The sequence below is a fragment of the Drosophila yakuba genome, chromosome 3R (assembly GCF_016746365.2).
Source record: "Drosophila yakuba strain Tai18E2 chromosome 3R, Prin_Dyak_Tai18E2_2.1, whole genome shotgun sequence".
Lineage (NCBI taxonomy): Eukaryota > Metazoa > Arthropoda > Insecta > Diptera > Drosophilidae > Drosophila > Drosophila yakuba.
In genome coordinates, this window is record NC_052530.2 from 14,797,694 (window position 1) to 14,814,744 (window position 17,051).

The 17,051-nt window shown below is 41.4% G+C and overlaps 1 protein-coding gene across 1 annotated transcript; it reads right to left on the reverse strand.

Annotated features, from left to right (window-relative positions):
• Positions 1-12,970: 12,970 nt before the first annotated feature.
• Positions 12,971-14,195, reverse strand: LOC6536881 (rRNA 2'-O-methyltransferase fibrillarin 1). Its single transcript, XM_002097414.3, has one exon. The coding sequence runs from the start codon at positions 14,078-14,080 to the stop codon at positions 13,037-13,039; it is 1,044 nt and encodes a 347-aa protein (XP_002097450.1). The 5' UTR covers positions 14,081-14,195; the 3' UTR covers positions 12,971-13,036.
• Positions 14,196-17,051: the final 2,856 nt, after the last annotated feature.

A 17,051-nucleotide genomic window follows, 5' to 3' on the forward strand; every position in this document is an offset into this window, starting at 1 on the left:
TGAGTGGCAATGCAAAAAGTACAGCGGCAGGAGCAGCTGGAGGAGCATCAGGAGCAACTGAAGCCCGGCAGCCCCAATTGCATTGCCATTGCCCCGAGTTGACCACAAAACATGCGCCCAGCTACGAAAACCCAGCCAAACCGAGCCAACACAAGTCAGGCCAAAAAAGAAAACACGGTAGACGAAACATGGATAAAGGAAAGCTACACCGTACATATTGCATAACGATTTCCACAGCAAATCAAAAAAGCAAAAGGTTGGATTACTGATCTAAGGATTGTATATCTAATTTGGGACTCGTTATTTTAAATTAAGGAATGAACTTTGATAGCTTTATAGCTAAGTATTCAGCATTTTTAATCGTATTTATACACTTCCTACTCATGTATTAAAATTTAAAAATGTTCTATCTTTTTTTCGCAATGTTTGCTTCAAAACTTGAAATTGTTTTCTTAACTTGCAGCGTAATTCGTAATAAAGTCTATTTTATTTAGTTGAATTTCAACTAAACCCCGTTCGCTCAGTGTAGGGCAACAACAGTAACAGAGCGGTAAATCAACTGCTGACCACTGTACGGCTGCAGTTACGTATGTGAATTTGTAATCTAAACTTTTATACTCGTTGACTCGTTGCCTCGTTTTTCCATCAGCGGCGAACAGGAAACGGAAATTGCTGCTGTTGGCCCGTTGACAAAAACACGACACTTGCACCTCAAGTTGCCAGGAACTTTCAACTTGATTTTCCGAGCCAACTACAACAGCAACAGCAGCGTTGTAGCAGAGGCAACAACAAAAATGATGTCCAGGACATTATGCGACTGGCAATTGCTTACGGTTTTGTTGTCCTGTTGTCGAGCAACTGAATGTGTCCATGATTGCGATTGCAGGTAGTAGGCGATCGTGTTGTTCCTGTTTTTGTGGACCCATTTGACCATTGGGCCATTGATTAAGCGTGGCCAGCTGGTTGGGATTTTCCGCCCGCTCTTTTGGCCACGTTCACTCAATCAAAGCCAAACTAAAAGTTTGTGCTACGGTTTTAACCTCAGTTTGCATTCTTTATGAGTGTTTCTGCCTCCTTTTTGTTGCACGCTCTGCATTTTTTCGCTGTTGCCTTTGAATGTTTAATGCAAATTGATTTACCCAGTCCTGTTTGGCTTCTTTTTTTTTTGTTTCACCAATGCCAACTTTTGCTCAAGCGAATTTTCCAAACGGCTTTAAGTTACAATTAAGCCCGCTGGGAGAAAAAAGCGCGCAAGTTGGTAACTGATTTTACAGCCCACCTTTGGTGCCTGCAGTTACCAGTTGCCAGTTGGCTGCACATTAGCGAAGGCACACGAAAATTTTTAACTTAAATTACTTTTCGTAATAACTTTATTTTGTAATTTACGTAAGTAGAAGTAACATTTATGCAGCTGCATAAACCGCCAACGAAAGTAGCTGACAAACTATGACGGCGCACGTAAAAAACTTTGGCCAGAAGCCTTTGCGAATTTGCGGAAAAATTTGCGGAGGGCACAAAAATGGGTAGGAGAGTGGAGTGTAACCGGGATGGGAATACCACGAGCGGCTGCCTTCCATTCGGCCTTGGTCCGCAAGAACTTGATGCCACTCAGCTAGATAATTTGCATACGGAAATGGGTGCGCTCTTTGATGGTTTTTCACGATCTTTGGGAATCTATAGGCGACGCCACCTGTCCGGAAATGGGTAGTAATCCCTCCTAGGGCTGCATGCCACCCAACACTCTAGTGGCATCTTAAATATTTAATACGCCACTTGTCCGAAGGGAAAATGAGAGCGTCATGGGCACGTTGTTTTTCTTTCGCCTGCGTAATGAGGAAAAGTTTAGCTACATGCAATTTGCTCTTGTTCTCTGTTCTAAGCGCTCCCTCCTCAGTTCCCAGATGATTTCACTTTTTTTTTTTGGGTTGCTGGTCTACTTGTCCTTGCAAAAAACCATTTGCATTTGCCAAAAGCACAGCCATAACGGCGAGAAGAAAGCAACAACACACTTACCTCAATAGTCAAACAAAACAAAGCAAAAGTGCGGCATACTTTGTGGCGCTTGGCATGCCAAACATGTGCCCCCCATTTCGGTCCACCTTCTCCGGCTGACATACAAATCATTTTGCCGAGTACCGAATGTCGAGTGGGGAGCCATAATGCAACTGGAATGAAAGCCACCGGGAGCACTGTAAAAAAGCCCATTTCAAACTCGGGTTTTTCGTCCTCGAAATCATAAACAATACCTTTCAAAAGCCAGCCAACTGTTAAAGTGCTGGGGTCAAAAGGTCTCGGTTTTAGGTTCCACAAAAACTTCCTAAAAGGGCACTTTAGATATAAATTACAAAAATCATTTTCCTAATTAATAATGAAATTATAGTTTTTCCTTTTAAGGGGGAAATACAATTTCGATAATACTTAAGTGATTTTTGGCGGTAAAGCTATTGTGTAAGATTTTAACAAAATTGCAATGGAAGTGGTCAGCTGGACATCAACTCATTTCTGTCTACTTATGTATATTTTTTGCAGTGGTATACATCATTTTTAAATGTTGCAGGAAAATGCAGAAAGATGTTTGTCACATTTACATTTTAATTACTTTGACCGTCGGCAAAGGTTTTTATTGCCTGGCAATCGCTTTGACATCTAATCAATAAATCACATGCCGGGTCTTATCAATCAAAATCATACAAGGATAAGGGAATCCCTGGCTCCCAAGTAAGGGCAACAATTATGCGGAGCAGCACAGGGCGGCTCAAGAGGCACTCAGCCCGGCTGAAGGATTCCAAAGAAGCTGGAGCTACAGCTGGCAAAATCAAACAAAGGGCTGCACCGAATGCAAAGGGAATCATCAGCAGCAAAAGAGTAACCAGAGTGAAAAGTGTAAAATGCAAAATCTCATTGATGATTGCATGCAGCAGAAGGGCAGGAGCAGGATCCTCGCACTTTTTTTCGACGCTTTGTCTCAGTCTCAATAACGAAATGCAAATACGGCAAAAAGCGAAAGCAAACACACAAATACGCATGAGGAGTACCGACTAGAAAAGCCAGAGAGTGGAAAAGTGGCAGAACGGCAGGACCAAAGCAAATCGAATGGCACAGAGGCGAACGGAAAAATGCCAAGTGCCCGGCAAGGAAATCTGCAAAAAAATGCTTTCTACAAATCGTGACGATAACTGGGAATAAGCAGATGCTCTAACCTGCAACGAAGGGAAATAATTTGTATTTTAAAGTAACAAATTTGTTTAAAATATTTATTTATTAGGAAGGCACACAGAACTTTCGAATCAAACAATAGCTTGCAGCAGTTAAAAACGTGTTACAGGGTTTGTTTGCATAAATATTAGGTCATAACTATTTATATTTAAAAGAAATAGCAAAACTTTTGTGTTAGAATATGAAAATGATCTGCTAATCATTATTAAAATACAATTTTTCTACTATCTCAGTGGTTTTATAACGCAACTTTCTAATAAACCGAACTAATATGGATGTAATATTCTTCGCCATTGCTCTTTAGTCAGCTGAACTAAGCTGCTTTGTGCGGCGTTAGCTATCAAATACTGTGGCAGGATGGCATAAGTTTCTGCCGACCAAGTTCATAACCATGTCAGGCGACTCTGCTCCCAAGGGTAAATAAAATAAAAACACTACAAGGAGAGCGAGTGAGTAGGTGAGATGTGGGTGTGTGTGAGGGAGATGGCAACCGTGATGGGGCTTCCCGCACGGCAAAGAAAATGGCGTTAGCTGCAGCGCATAGAATTGCAAATTCAATTTCAATTCAATTGAGCATGTGTTTGCAACGGCACATCCATATGCTCCTAAGTTTCCATCTCCAACTGTGTGAGCGTGAGTGCGAGTGTGATTGTGAGCCAGTGTGGATGTGTCTGAGCGACGGCACGGGTGCGTATGCGTGATATATTGTGTGCATGCTGGGCATTGTTGCGCTCTTGCTGCTCCGCTTGTTGCATTGTCACTTATGGGCTGAAAGCGATACGAGATCTACAACGGCTTTGTCAATAATCGAACTCGATTTAAATCGAGCTGCTCGCATTGCCAGGCGAGGCGTGTCCAGAGATATTCGATATTCCAATGTGATTCTGAATGATTTCGATGGTTTTTATTAAATTACACGCAGTGTAAATAATTTGCGTCCGTCTGTCATTAGGCCGTCGACAATTAATGCCAATCGCAGCTCATTAAAATTCAAATCATCCACCCCTCGATGTCCCTCCGCTGCCATTATAAACATTTTTGCGCCAAATGTTAATTAGATTTGAATTTGGAATATTTTCGCAGGACCAAAGCAAATAAAATGCGAAAACAATGGGCGTGTGCGACGACAGTGCGCTTGCATAAAATGCAAACACAAATCGACAAATATTATTTTTATGTGCTTCCAATGATAATGATTTTGCCAAGCCATCAAAACTGACAGCTCCGAATTCCGAAATGGCTGTGGTAATGGAAATGGCAACGGGCTTAGGTGGCGAATGCGTAATATGCTATAATCAAATTAAAATTAACAAAAACTCTCATGATTGCAAATTAGTTGCCGGGAATGGGCGTTAAATTGAAATTGCTATCGATTCATTGCTGATTTTAGGTCGTCGGCATACATATAGATTTGGGGGTCGTAAAATTATTAGCTGTTGAACGAAAAATTGGAAGAGCTGCGCCCACTTGCCTCCTCCACTGATTGCCGGCTCTTGCCAAAAACGGATCAAAAGTTAAATTCCTGTTTGACTTTTCATTCGAAAAATTGGATTTTGCATTTAGCCAGGGATGCCGAGGAAAAAGTTTCCGCCCATCAGCAGACTGGGGATAAGCCGCTCACAGAAATGCAAGCCAATGCAATGCTCAACGAAAATAGGAAAAACTTTTTTAGTTCCACAACTAATTTATCAAATCTCAGAGATTCGTTCGTGCTCTCTGTTTGAGTTGGCCCACTCTCTTTCGACTTGGCTTACAGATTACAGAGCCCGAAACAATGGCCATAATAATTTCAATTATTTAAGTGACAGCAGCCAGCAGCAGTAGCGGCAGAACTAAGCCTGCTAAATGCATAAACAAATCCGGTTGTCAATTTGCTAATTGCTGTGGTCTTGCCTTTTAATTGCCACCGCAATTCGGCATTCCGCAAAAATAAAAATACCCCGAACAAAAATCCCAATAAAAATCCAAAGCCAGCTCCTAAAAAAGTGGGAAGTTGTGGATGCGGATTGTGGGTGCTTCTGGCCCTTGGCCTTGCTGGCACAATTGAAGCGTGTTATTAGCTCTAATTGTTATAAAGCCCTTTTAATTGGGTGTCTGATAAAGTTGGCCCAAAAAGAAAGCCCAAGTGTTTGCCTCACAAGGTCCTAGCCGGCATTCACCTTAATGAAAAAAGGGCTTTTGTGAACCCATTAAAGTAATGGCAAGGGTGCGGTAGAGGCACGGTCGGCTTAGCCATTTCTTTTTCTTCGCTCTGGTAAAACTTTCTCGCAAAGTATTTTTCACACGCGCCACGTTGCGTATGCGTAATCTAAGGTAACCGCAAAACAGGGCAAAAAAATAAACGCCAATGTGGGCGCGGCTTGGAATTTGTTTTTCCAGGAAGAACATTTTGTTTTAAGCGTCTTGTTAACATGGTTTCATCGTGTGGCTTAATTAATTTTCAATGTATTTGCGAGTGGGATTAGCCCCTCGACCCGCAAAACAAAAAACAGCAAAACAATCTGCCGAGCAGGGCAACGCAACGTGCCCGAGCATAAAACGCCGCTAATCCACTTTCAATTAAGTGCAGAGGCAACACTCACACAAATAAGAGGATTCGGCCAAGTGAATACATTTGAATTTAAAACTACCACTGTGGCTCCAGATTGGTTGGTCTTAGAATTTAATCACCTGTGCTATAGTAAGCAAGGACATTTCGTCTAGGGAACAAAAATAATTATGACCCTATACATAAAATATAATGCTTAGATCTTAAAACCTTTATATGTTTCAATATATTTAATGTAGCTAATTGATACCCTTAAATAAAATCCTAAAAAGCATTGTAATTTCGTAAACTTAAAGGCTGCATTTTAGAACCTTAACTCTTTCGGATCAAGTCAGTTTTGAAATTCGGTTTGAGTAACCCATTGCCCGGGGATTCAAGGAGGGAACCAGATGCTGCGGTCAGACGTCTTCCACGCCGCGGATTGAGCTGAAGACAAATGATGATGCATAAATAACGCGCCGATAATCCCGGTTAAAAGCTCTAACATTTGTTTGGATTTGCCTGTCGCTTTCCAATATTTGCTTAATACACATAATTTTTAGCTATTATTTTGGGCACCGCCACTCGACTGACGGTTAATGTCGCCCGATTTCGCTTCCAAGATGAATGGCCATCGATTTATTATCGATGTCTGGCGGAGCGGTTTATTAATATGCCCAGACCAAAAGGTGAAGGGATTTCGATGGGCTAGATGGCTAGATGGGCCAACAGCGATGGAAAACGAAGTGTTGCCCACATTTCAAACCCGAATCGGGGATTGGAAAAGGTGCTCCATAATCGTTTGCGGACGTGTAGTTGTCATCAATGCAAATACCACGCAGCGCACTTGTCAGCGCCATCCTCATTCACATCCACATCCTTAACCGCATCCTCCGCAAAGTCCACATCCTCGTCCTCCAGGATAGCAACATCGATGGCGTCGCATGATTGATCAAGTGAGTGCGTGCCAGGGACAGTGTCAAGCTGGCTACCACACTGAGCGAGAAATAATTTATTAACATCATTTATAGTTATACAATTAAAAACTGAAAAGCGTTAATTAAAAACACTGTTTAATCATTACTCTTTTATGTATAACGGCCCATAAGTATAGTTAATTATGATTATAAAAAAGATTTTGGACGTAAGGTCATTAAATGTAGTAAAAACCGAATGCCTCTTACTCTTACGTACACATAATTCTTTTAGTGTAAGAATGCAGCGGGATGTTCCAAGGCGGAACTCGTTGCCGAGCCATTTTTCTGACATTTAGTTGACAGGGCAAATTTTTGTTTGGCCGTAATGTGCCCCAGCGTCGCTCCGGACATCTGGGTTCCCATGTACGTATGGATGTATCTACGTACTTACGTATTTCCCAGATCCATTCACAACGCCCGTGAGTGCGACGGCAGTCATGTGAGTGCTTAAAAAGCATTTAAGGATGAGTTTGTGGATAAAGTTGAGGACTGGGAGGATAGAAGGACAAGAATGAGGCCAGGACCCTCGGCAGAGCTGATTTGACATTTATCACTGCACTGGCGACTTTCGATTTTCCGCTGGCCGCCAGCACCGGGATTTGTCATTGATGGAGTAGTTCCAGGCATGCCAAACGCACTTTTGAGGCCATGCGAAGTTTTTAAATGAAAACTGTCAGCAATAGCGCCACAGTTAGTGTGTGTGGAAATCCCTCGGAATGAAATCGGATGCAATTGCAGACCATCGCAGACCCTCCGCCAGTGTGATAATCCAATTGGCAGGCAATGGCACTGTGGCAATGGCCCTGCGATTGCGGGTGTGTGCCGCTGTGGCAAAGCCCGGTCTTCCCTAATGTAATTCGTGATTCAGCATAAACTGCCGGGCGGCACGCCCACTACGCCCCAGAAGGATTTATTGGCGAGCCCAAAAAGTAGCGCATGCACTGGGAACAATATATAGCTACAACAATGCATTTTATTAAATTTTGTATTCATATTGAGTTAAATTTTAACATTTGAGAAGAAGGGACTAAATAATTATTTACAAATCTTAAAAATACATTTTTACATAATTTTATGCACGAGATATAATCTATTCAAGTTTTTTACAGTGTACATAACACCATTCGAAAAATAACTTTATAAGTCTACTTAATTCTGTACGCTGTAATCATATTTCCCAACATAAGTGTTAAAATGCCAAACATCATAAGCAGGATCCCTAGTTTACCTAACTTTTTATAGGTGTGATTGAAACCAGGACTAGGACAGGGATTTCGAAAGAGTTGGGGGCTCAGCCAGGGCACGGTGCTGGGACACTATCAAACGGTCGGATAGGCCAATTGCCAATTGTCAGATACAATTTATTCCCGCTCCCCTAGATGCTGCCACGGGTGCACTAAATGCGAATTGAAAATAAAATATTACACAGAGATTGCTGCAGCAGCGGTGGCATCGCTGTGAAGTGGGTGGTGGGAGGTCAAAGGATAGTTGAGGTGCCAGTGGGTGGTGTGGCTGGAGTGGGTGGAGTGGGAGTGCCAGGAGGAACAAGGAAAGCACCGAAGACAAACAAACATCGAATGCAGCAAACAGTAACACGATTATGCCCATGGCCATGAGCGGAGACAGGGACGCCGATCATCAGACGCAAAAGGAATCGTAAAACAAAAGAGCCAGATAGTTTGCAGCTCCGACTGCCTCACTGCTATATAGCTTCTGATTCTGGTTCTGATTCCGATTCCGATTCTGCGTCTGCTCCAGCTATTGCTATTGCTTTTGCTTTTGGCGCTGTCGGTGATTGTGGGCGCCATTGGAGGCAGCGCCAATCGATTGTGTGCATTTTTTCGGTGGCGTTAAGTGTTGGCTCTCGGGAAAATCGGGGGAACACGTGGGAAATGCAGGGGGAAATTCTGCTGCTGCTGCTGTTGCTGCTGCTGCTGCTGCTACTGCTGCTACTGCTGCTGTCGTTGTCCTGATAGCGAGCACAGACAGACTGCAGCAGCAATTTCAGAGAGCCGCGGGGAAGAGGACGAAACGCAGTAACGTCATCGATGGCTGTCCTGTTTGTTGGGAAAAGCACATTAGAGTGGGCCTAATGTTTCTATAGAATATATTTATCCAAAATTAAGTCTATCAAGTCTGATAAACAACAATTTATTACAAGTTTATCTAGGTTGCAGAGACTAAGCTGTGTTATATACATTGTAATTTGGGAAAATTCTCATAATATATATTTTAAAATATTAACTTTTAGAATTCTTAAACATAAAGCTCATAAATTTCAAACGTTTGGTAAAATGTAATATATTTTTAGTATTTAAGACATAACATACTTGATTTAGTGGATGCATATTTTATTTGAAGCTATGATATAGCAACTGATGAGTGGAAAACCACCCTAGAGCACATCATCCCAGTTTGGGGCAGGGACAGATGGAGATACGAGTGCAGCACAGTGCAGTGACACCTTGAGGCGCTGTTGGCAAACTATAGAAATCACATAAACGCCACGCCCCCAACTCCCTGCTCTGCTGCCATCCGTGAAAGTCCAGGTCCTAGCCCGCATTTCCAGAGTCGAAAAAAAACATAAGTGAGGAAAAAAGGGGCACCAAGGAGATCAGAGACAGCCCACATGCAATGGCCGTGGAAAAGAAAATGCAACGTAAAAATGCATAAATCCGTGGGATTTAAAGATTTCGCTGGAATTTGTGATTTCTCGCATTCGCTTTTTATTTTTGCACATTTCGCTTGCGGCTGGCGCATTTCTTTTTGTTTTTAGTTCCGCCCCATTTTTTGGGCGTGTGGATGTGGATGTGTCTGGGCTGTAAGTTGGAGTGAGTGTGCGGGTGTGTGTGTGTTTGGGGCGTGACTGGATTTACGCGCTGCTCGTCCTGGAGAGAAAAAAGTCGGTTTTCGGTGGATGCCACATCCATTTCCAATTCCCCGCTTTGACTGTTTAACACGCGCAATCAGCAACGCTACAAATTTCATATGACATTTTAAGTTGTTTTGCATTGTCACGCCCACTATGCCCCACGCCCTCGGAAAACGCCAGGCGATTTCTGCGATTTGCTTTCAGCGGCACAAAATCCTCGACAGCGCTTTGTGCATCGCATTTCAGTGACTTTGGGGCATAATATTTCCACGCGCGATTCGCATTTCCACTTGCCATAGTTGCCATTTTGCAGTTTGAACTTTATTATTGTTTCCTCTTTTTTCAGTTTAGCCCAGCTCAAATGCAGATTTTTACTTTTGGCGGAGAGACCTTTACCTAAAATTCTGTTGCAGATTTTAGGTTGCACGTTTTATTTGGCTGCCATTTTCTGTGCCCAGGAGCCAACCACATAAGTGAATCTAATTCATTTGCGAATATTCCAATAATACAAAAACTACTACTCTAATGGCGGAATCGTGTATTGAAGCTTAATTGATTTCAAAACATATTTTATTCTAATGAACTTGGACGTCTCGAGGGCACAGCAAATCGGTTTAAAGCTTTCATCGTCCAGAGCACCATATTAAATAAATAGCTTACAATTATTTCCACTCAATTAGCATGCAGACATAAACATTGAAATTTATTCTAATGTTTGGCAAAACAAAATTGGTTAACTTTTACCTATTTAAAAAAAACGAAACGAACCTGTAGTATTTAATTTTTGCCACAAAGTGTGCGGGATCTAATTTAATTTTTTTGTGGTAATTAAAGTAATTATTAATTTTTAATTATGATCATGATTAAAGTAATTTTTAACTCGTATTTAGTTATTATGACATACTTAAATTAAAGAGAAGTATAGCCAAGAGAAGCTTAAGTAATAGCTAATTCTAAACCACTACAGGATTGAATTTTCTGGTTTTCATGGACATGTCCGGCTGTTTTTCCTTATAAGCTACGTGATTTAATGAACTGTTGATTCGGCAAATGCACGATCCGGCATGGCAACGTACATATTGACAAGCTTTCTCTCTCTTTCACCCATCTGTCTGCCGTCCCGCTCATATTTGACTTTTGTGCTGTGCGTTTCAAACAGTTTTTCAATGTGACAGGATGGCAAAGTGCGTGCACGTAGAAAAAGGAAAGCCTTTTGGAGGAATTTCAAAAGAAATATTTCAAAAAACAGAAGTATCATGGTATTGGATTTCAGATAAGAACAATAACTCTAGGATGTTAAAGCATTTTTAACAAATATATTTGGCAGAACGGGGGAGGGGTACGTACATGGACTTTTAGATCTCAAAACATTATCGAAGAAAATATTTGACAGAAATTAAAAATAAGGTAATAATATAATTTGTTCTATGAACTAAAATTATATTTTTCAGTATTTTAAAAGTGGGCGGGGCAGGGGAGCAGCCAGAGCAGCACGAAATTATTTAACATGTAAATCAAGGCAGAGACAGAGGCAGAAGCGAAAAATCTAACAGAGCTCAGTGCGAAACTTTTTTAATTTCAAAGCAAATAGCGGACGGGGATTTTTTGAGGAGGGGAAACCCCGAGATGGGCGGGAGTTTTGGGTCAGCTGCATGGGTGGGCGTGGCGCTTGTGCGGATTATGAGGCGGTGGCAATGGCCAAATCGCGATGATTATAGTCACGTACTTGTCACCCCGCCCACAGCTCACCGCCCACCGCCCACCGCTGAGTTGTAATTACACATGTGTGCATGTGTTGGTAGTGTATCTGTGTATGTACAACGGATGGGAGTGCGAGAGTGTGTAGGTTGGCAAATATTGACGCTCAACTTTTATTTACGCACACAAATGTTCAAGTTTCCAACAAAAGATAAATATGAAGTATTCTAAATCGTTGCCATGCCGTACTCGTAGTCCCCCCTAAAAATCCCCAACATCATATTCCCTACTCGGCACTCAGTGCCATTTACTCATTTAACTGACAGTTAAAATTACAAACGCTTATCATGTACCAGAATCATATCATACGGAATAATTTATTATGCCCAACGCTTAATGTAATTCCCGAGAAGCGAAATTTTCGCTTCACATGGCGAACGCATTGGGGAGGGGGGTGGTGGGGGGCTGCACGGAGATATAGATATATGTAAGGATATAGACTGGGGTGTCTGGGTGTGCTGGTTAACTGACTGGTTTTGTCTTTGGGATAGATGGAATAAAGTGCGCAACATACAAAATGAATATGTGCGCACACACAACCGTAGTTTTATTTGCTCAGCTTGGCTCCTTTCATTCGAGACCCTCGCGTAATAGACACCGCACATAGATGCCATATATGTATGTATGTATATACTATGTTCGTATGTATATATACATTTTGTGGATAGGGAGTGCGCTGGTTTATGCTCTGCACCCTGAGGTTAATTAAGATTTTGCCATGCATTTGTTTGAACAAATGGTGTTTGTGCTCCAATCCAGCCGAGTCAGCGAAATGAAAAAGTTTTATTAGTTGTAATCCCTAATTAAATTAAAACTGTTCCCTTTAATTAAATGCGGGCTGAATGCGTGATATATGATAAATGTTGAATTAAATTATTAGCGGGATTTCATCCTTCGCATGGCTCATCCATTAATCATTCGGGAAATATTCGTAAAGTTTTGCGCCAGGTTTAAGGATCTGTTAACTCGATTGTTTTGTTTCCATGGTGTTGGGGAACTATTTCAAAATAATAGGTTATAGTTTAACTGAAGTGGGTTTAGAGTTGCCAATGCAGTTGAAATATTCAGTCATATATGCAGTCATATAAACGATTTCAAGCCAATTACACTGTTTGGAAAATAAACCTTTTCGAAGTCTGCTACTAATTGATAGCAGAAATAATCTGGAAAGCATTCGAGCGATAATACAATTATATATTCATACGAAAAAAAAAATATTTGATTAACCCCAATTCGAGTGATTTAGTCGTTCAAGTCCTCTTCACATATGTGCAAATGGTATTGTATGGGTGAGGCATTTCACTTAATTCATTAATTATATGCAAGCTATATTCATTAAAATGCTGATATATTCTCGCTCGGCACTAAGGCATAAATAATTTCAGATTAATTCAATTCAGCACACAGTTAATCATTATTCAATGGAAATAAAATCAACTGAACAAGCAACTGGGCTTGTAAATAATTACCCTTACTCTACTTTAGAAATTTGGATGATAATATAGCCCACTGAATAGGAGATATATTTCTTTTAGAGATTTTAGATTGCTTACCACTATATCTGGGTCCTAGCCTTGGCCATATTATATGATGTTGAATTATAGCTATAAAAGAGACAACTGCACAATGGAAAGAGTAAATTTATTAATGATTGATTTAAGTAACATGAAACATATACCATAACAACTACAAAGCAGCATCCTTACGTGTATACACGCCCACAACAAGGGCGTAGCCGGGCTTAAAGGGCTCCAATAGAACCATTTCGATTGGTTCCAACTGCTGCTCTTTCAAAAGTTTCCTCTCGGCGGCAAAGGTATCCTTATTGAAGACCACACCGTTATTATTAGCGGAATGCAAATAGGCCACAAAGTGACCACCAGGGTTCAGGAAGTGTCTGGCGTTAAGCATCAGAGATCGAACCTGATCCGCATGCGGAAGATCAGCGAAGATAATGTCAATGCAGGCGGGAACCTCGAAGCGGTACTTGTATGGCATGGTAGCGTCTTCGACTACGGGTACGATATTCGAGCGACGATTGGCCAGTGTTGTCAGCTGACGTCCCGCCCAAGGACCCTGCTCCACGGCATACACCATTCCGGATTCACCGACTATATCCGAGATGTGGGATACCGATCGCCCAAATCCGGCTCCCAAGTAAAGCACTTTGGAGCCAATTCGCAAATGCAAATCACTGGCACCACCCATTATTCCAGCTGCCAGTTTGGATTGAAAGGGAGACCACACCCGGAATTCACAGCGTTTTCCCCGGAATTCCGATGTGATCCGCTGCTCGCCGTAGTCATCCGTACTGGAGCTCGTATTTCGGGTGAGCAATTGTATGGCATCGAAGCGGTTGCGTAATAAATAGACGCCGTAGTGTCGGTGCGGTTCAATGCGGTCTGAGTTGCCAGTAAAAATCCGAGTCTCCAACTTGACCTCTTGTCCTTGGCCTTGATCTTTACCTTCACTTTGACACGTATTTTGTGACGAATCCCCTCCTGCGGATTCGATGTCCCTTATGGAGGTCCTGGAGCACTTGGATGCTGACTTCTTCGATGGTTTTATGGAGTTCTGACTGGGGCTCTTGATGGAAGTTTTTTTTGGGTGACCGACGGAATGTTTAGCTGTAATTTTTGGGGGCTCAGGGTGGGTGGACTTTCCAGGAGCTCCTCCTCCGTGAGTCCTAATTTCGCGGGTTCGCCGCTTGGAGTTGGATTCTTTACTCATCGCATCAATTTTATACAGTTGTTGTTCGAAACCGATTTATCACCACATCGGTTTTCTGAACAAAATTTGAAGTGGATCCCAAGGGTTGAAGTTTGGTTTCAGATTGTGGAAAAAGCTAACTAATACTATTGTATTTACAATATTAAATTACATTTCGTATTCAAAAGAAATGGTCTAAATGCACATAAACATTATCTGATCTTAAATTCACTGAATTTTAGATAAGAATTATAGCTATTAAATTATAGAAATGTTTAAGTAAGTAATCGCTTTTATAAGTATTTCCCTTTACTGAATATTCATAAATGGTAATCACTATAAATTATATTCATAACTCATCCTTGAGGCTGCGTATTTTATGCGAATAATAATTAATTTTATTCTCCGCCCGCGGAATCTTCAGTGAAATGCTCCGCGAAGAAGGGAATTTCGTGTTGAGTTGGGTGGCGATCGAAGGTCAGTCGCCGGGTCTAAAAAGCGCGCCCACAAATGCTGCACATAATTTAACAAAGTGAACTGCACCGCAGTAGTTGCAGCAGCAACAAAGGCAACAGCAACATCAGGAACAACAACGACATCATGGGCAATAATAATGGCCCAGAACAAGGCAACAACAAGAACAACAGGCGAAACAACAGCAGGCAGCAACATTTCGACTTCATTTTGTTGTGGTTTTCTTTTGGCGCTCGCTGGCTCCCTCTCTCCGTCTCTCTCTCTCTCTCTATCCCTCTTTTTCTGGCAATGTACATAAAACTTTTCGGGCCACTACAATTTTTAATGCACTCTCTGACATTGTGAGGGGCGCGGAGGCGGCAAGGACGAAGGACGAACAGGGGGTGGTGGTGGTGAACGGAGGCCATTCTGGAGAACAAGCAAATGAAACTCAAGTGCATGTAGCGCTAGCCGGGCCAAGTGGTGCAATAAAAAAAAATTAATATACATTCGACGGGTAAAATACCCTTTCATCAATTTGTATCGAAGCAGTAAAATGTAAATACCAAATTAAAATAACAAAACTTTCTCGAACTATCTGGAACTACAATAATTTTCAGTTTTATAGGTCCAGGAAAACAGGATAACCTAAACAATAAAAAAAATAAAAATATTTTTAATATTCTGTGGTGTAGTGATATTAACAATCATAATAAATATTCTAGGTATTGAAAACCATAATTTTTATACCATAATAGCTGAAAAAGTAAATTAAGTTGTTTAACAAATCTGTAAGAAATATTTTATGCTCACCATCAGGGTATAAAAACAAACCAACGTCGAAAAACATCACAAAGCAAAAAAAAGGAACAAAACAACGGCAGGAATGAAATAAAACAGGCGCAAGAACGGCCAAAAAGGAAAACAATAATAATACACAAGGGGCCGTGGGTGAAAGGCGGGGAAAACTCAGATTTTTAATAAACTTGCCGCGGCTCCTTTTCGCTTTTCGTATTTCGCTGCATACTTTTGGGCGCAGCAGCGACAATAGTCGCATTATTGTTGCCACAGCGGCTGCTTATTTACGAGTATTTGCCTAGGAATGTGGCGAGCATCTTGCCAAGTGCCCAAAACCCATCCCCTACCTCCCCCTCATCTGTATAATGAGCCGCCAAGAGCGCCAGACGAAGACGGCAATGGCAGTTCATGAAAAATCAAGAGCCAAGAACTTTTTAGCCACCAAACTTTGACTCAATGTAAATTTCGCCCGATCATGTTTGAAGTTTATCAAGCCAGCGGAAGGGGCAGTTCTTGGCCATGTTGGGACCACCCACACGACACGTCTGCTGCAACTCCATTAACCCCCTAGGAACCAAGATGACACGACACATTCACGTTTGGTTGATCCTTAGCGAAACCCTTGTGCCTCAATGACACGATGCAAATATGTAAAAAAAAATATATAAAAAGAATAAAACTTAAAAGAAGCACTTCAACTATTGACATAAACAGTTTCTGCATTCTTTTAAATTTTTGCAAGAGTTGAGTTAAAACCCAGCATTAATTCATGGATATAGTAAATTTAAATTATAATACTATCATATTCTTCTATATACTCTAAGGTAAATTCATTGTACTAATTTTGCCTCATTAGATCCTTGTTCTTTAAATAACATAGCTCATAACGCTTAGTGCCCTTTTTCGTACAGTATCATATGACCATGAGCTCAGCTCCTGTCCTGGCTGCCTTAACTTGGCCAGAACGTGATGGGTGGGATGGTATGAAGTAGAACGGGTCCTGTTCTGGATTCTGTGAGGTGGGGGAATGCATTTTTAAAATACTCGCGCGCATTTTCGCAAATGGCAACAAACGGCGCCAAGTTTAGCAGCTGCGCTGCCGTCGGGTGCTGTAAAATGCAAAATCCAAATGCCCTGCTCCCTTTAGCCATCGTGCCATCGCCTGCATGGCTTTTGGCATAACATTTTTAGCATATTTGTTGTAGTCTAAACACGTGACAAGTGTGCGAGTGTGCGAGTGTGTGAGAGTGCCATTAGTCCCTTGGTCATGCGCCGGGTACGGGAAACTCACGTGCCATCTACGGATATGCAGCTATTGCCCGGAAAAAGGCCAAAATAAAAACTTTACCGCAAGAACTTTACCGGCGACAACAACGGCAAAATACGAGAATGGCCTTTGACCGGGGGGAAATCGCTGTGGTCATATATTTACCATTGCATCGGCATACTTTTTGGCCCACGTTTTAATCAATTTTTCAAGCATTTAAGTGCACTTTATTCGTGGGTTACCGCAGCAAAAAATCGTTACGATCATTTAAATTGGTAAAATCACTTTAAAACCCTCTAAAATATGTGAAAATGCCATTTATACCCTCACTAAATTCCTATATAGAATCTATAGAAACCTACTATTAAAAAAAATATGTTGTACTAAGTAGAATCTTGTCATTATGTATTTTTTTTTTTCAATCCTGAAACATTTTATTCAGCTTAAAAACTTCTTTTTAATAGCTCTAACATT

Excerpts from the sequence above, each read along its gene's own strand:
- LOC6536881 (XM_002097414.3), bottom strand. The coding sequence starts at position 14,080 with ATGAGTAAAGAATCCAACTCCAAGCGGCGAACCCGCGAAATTAGGACT.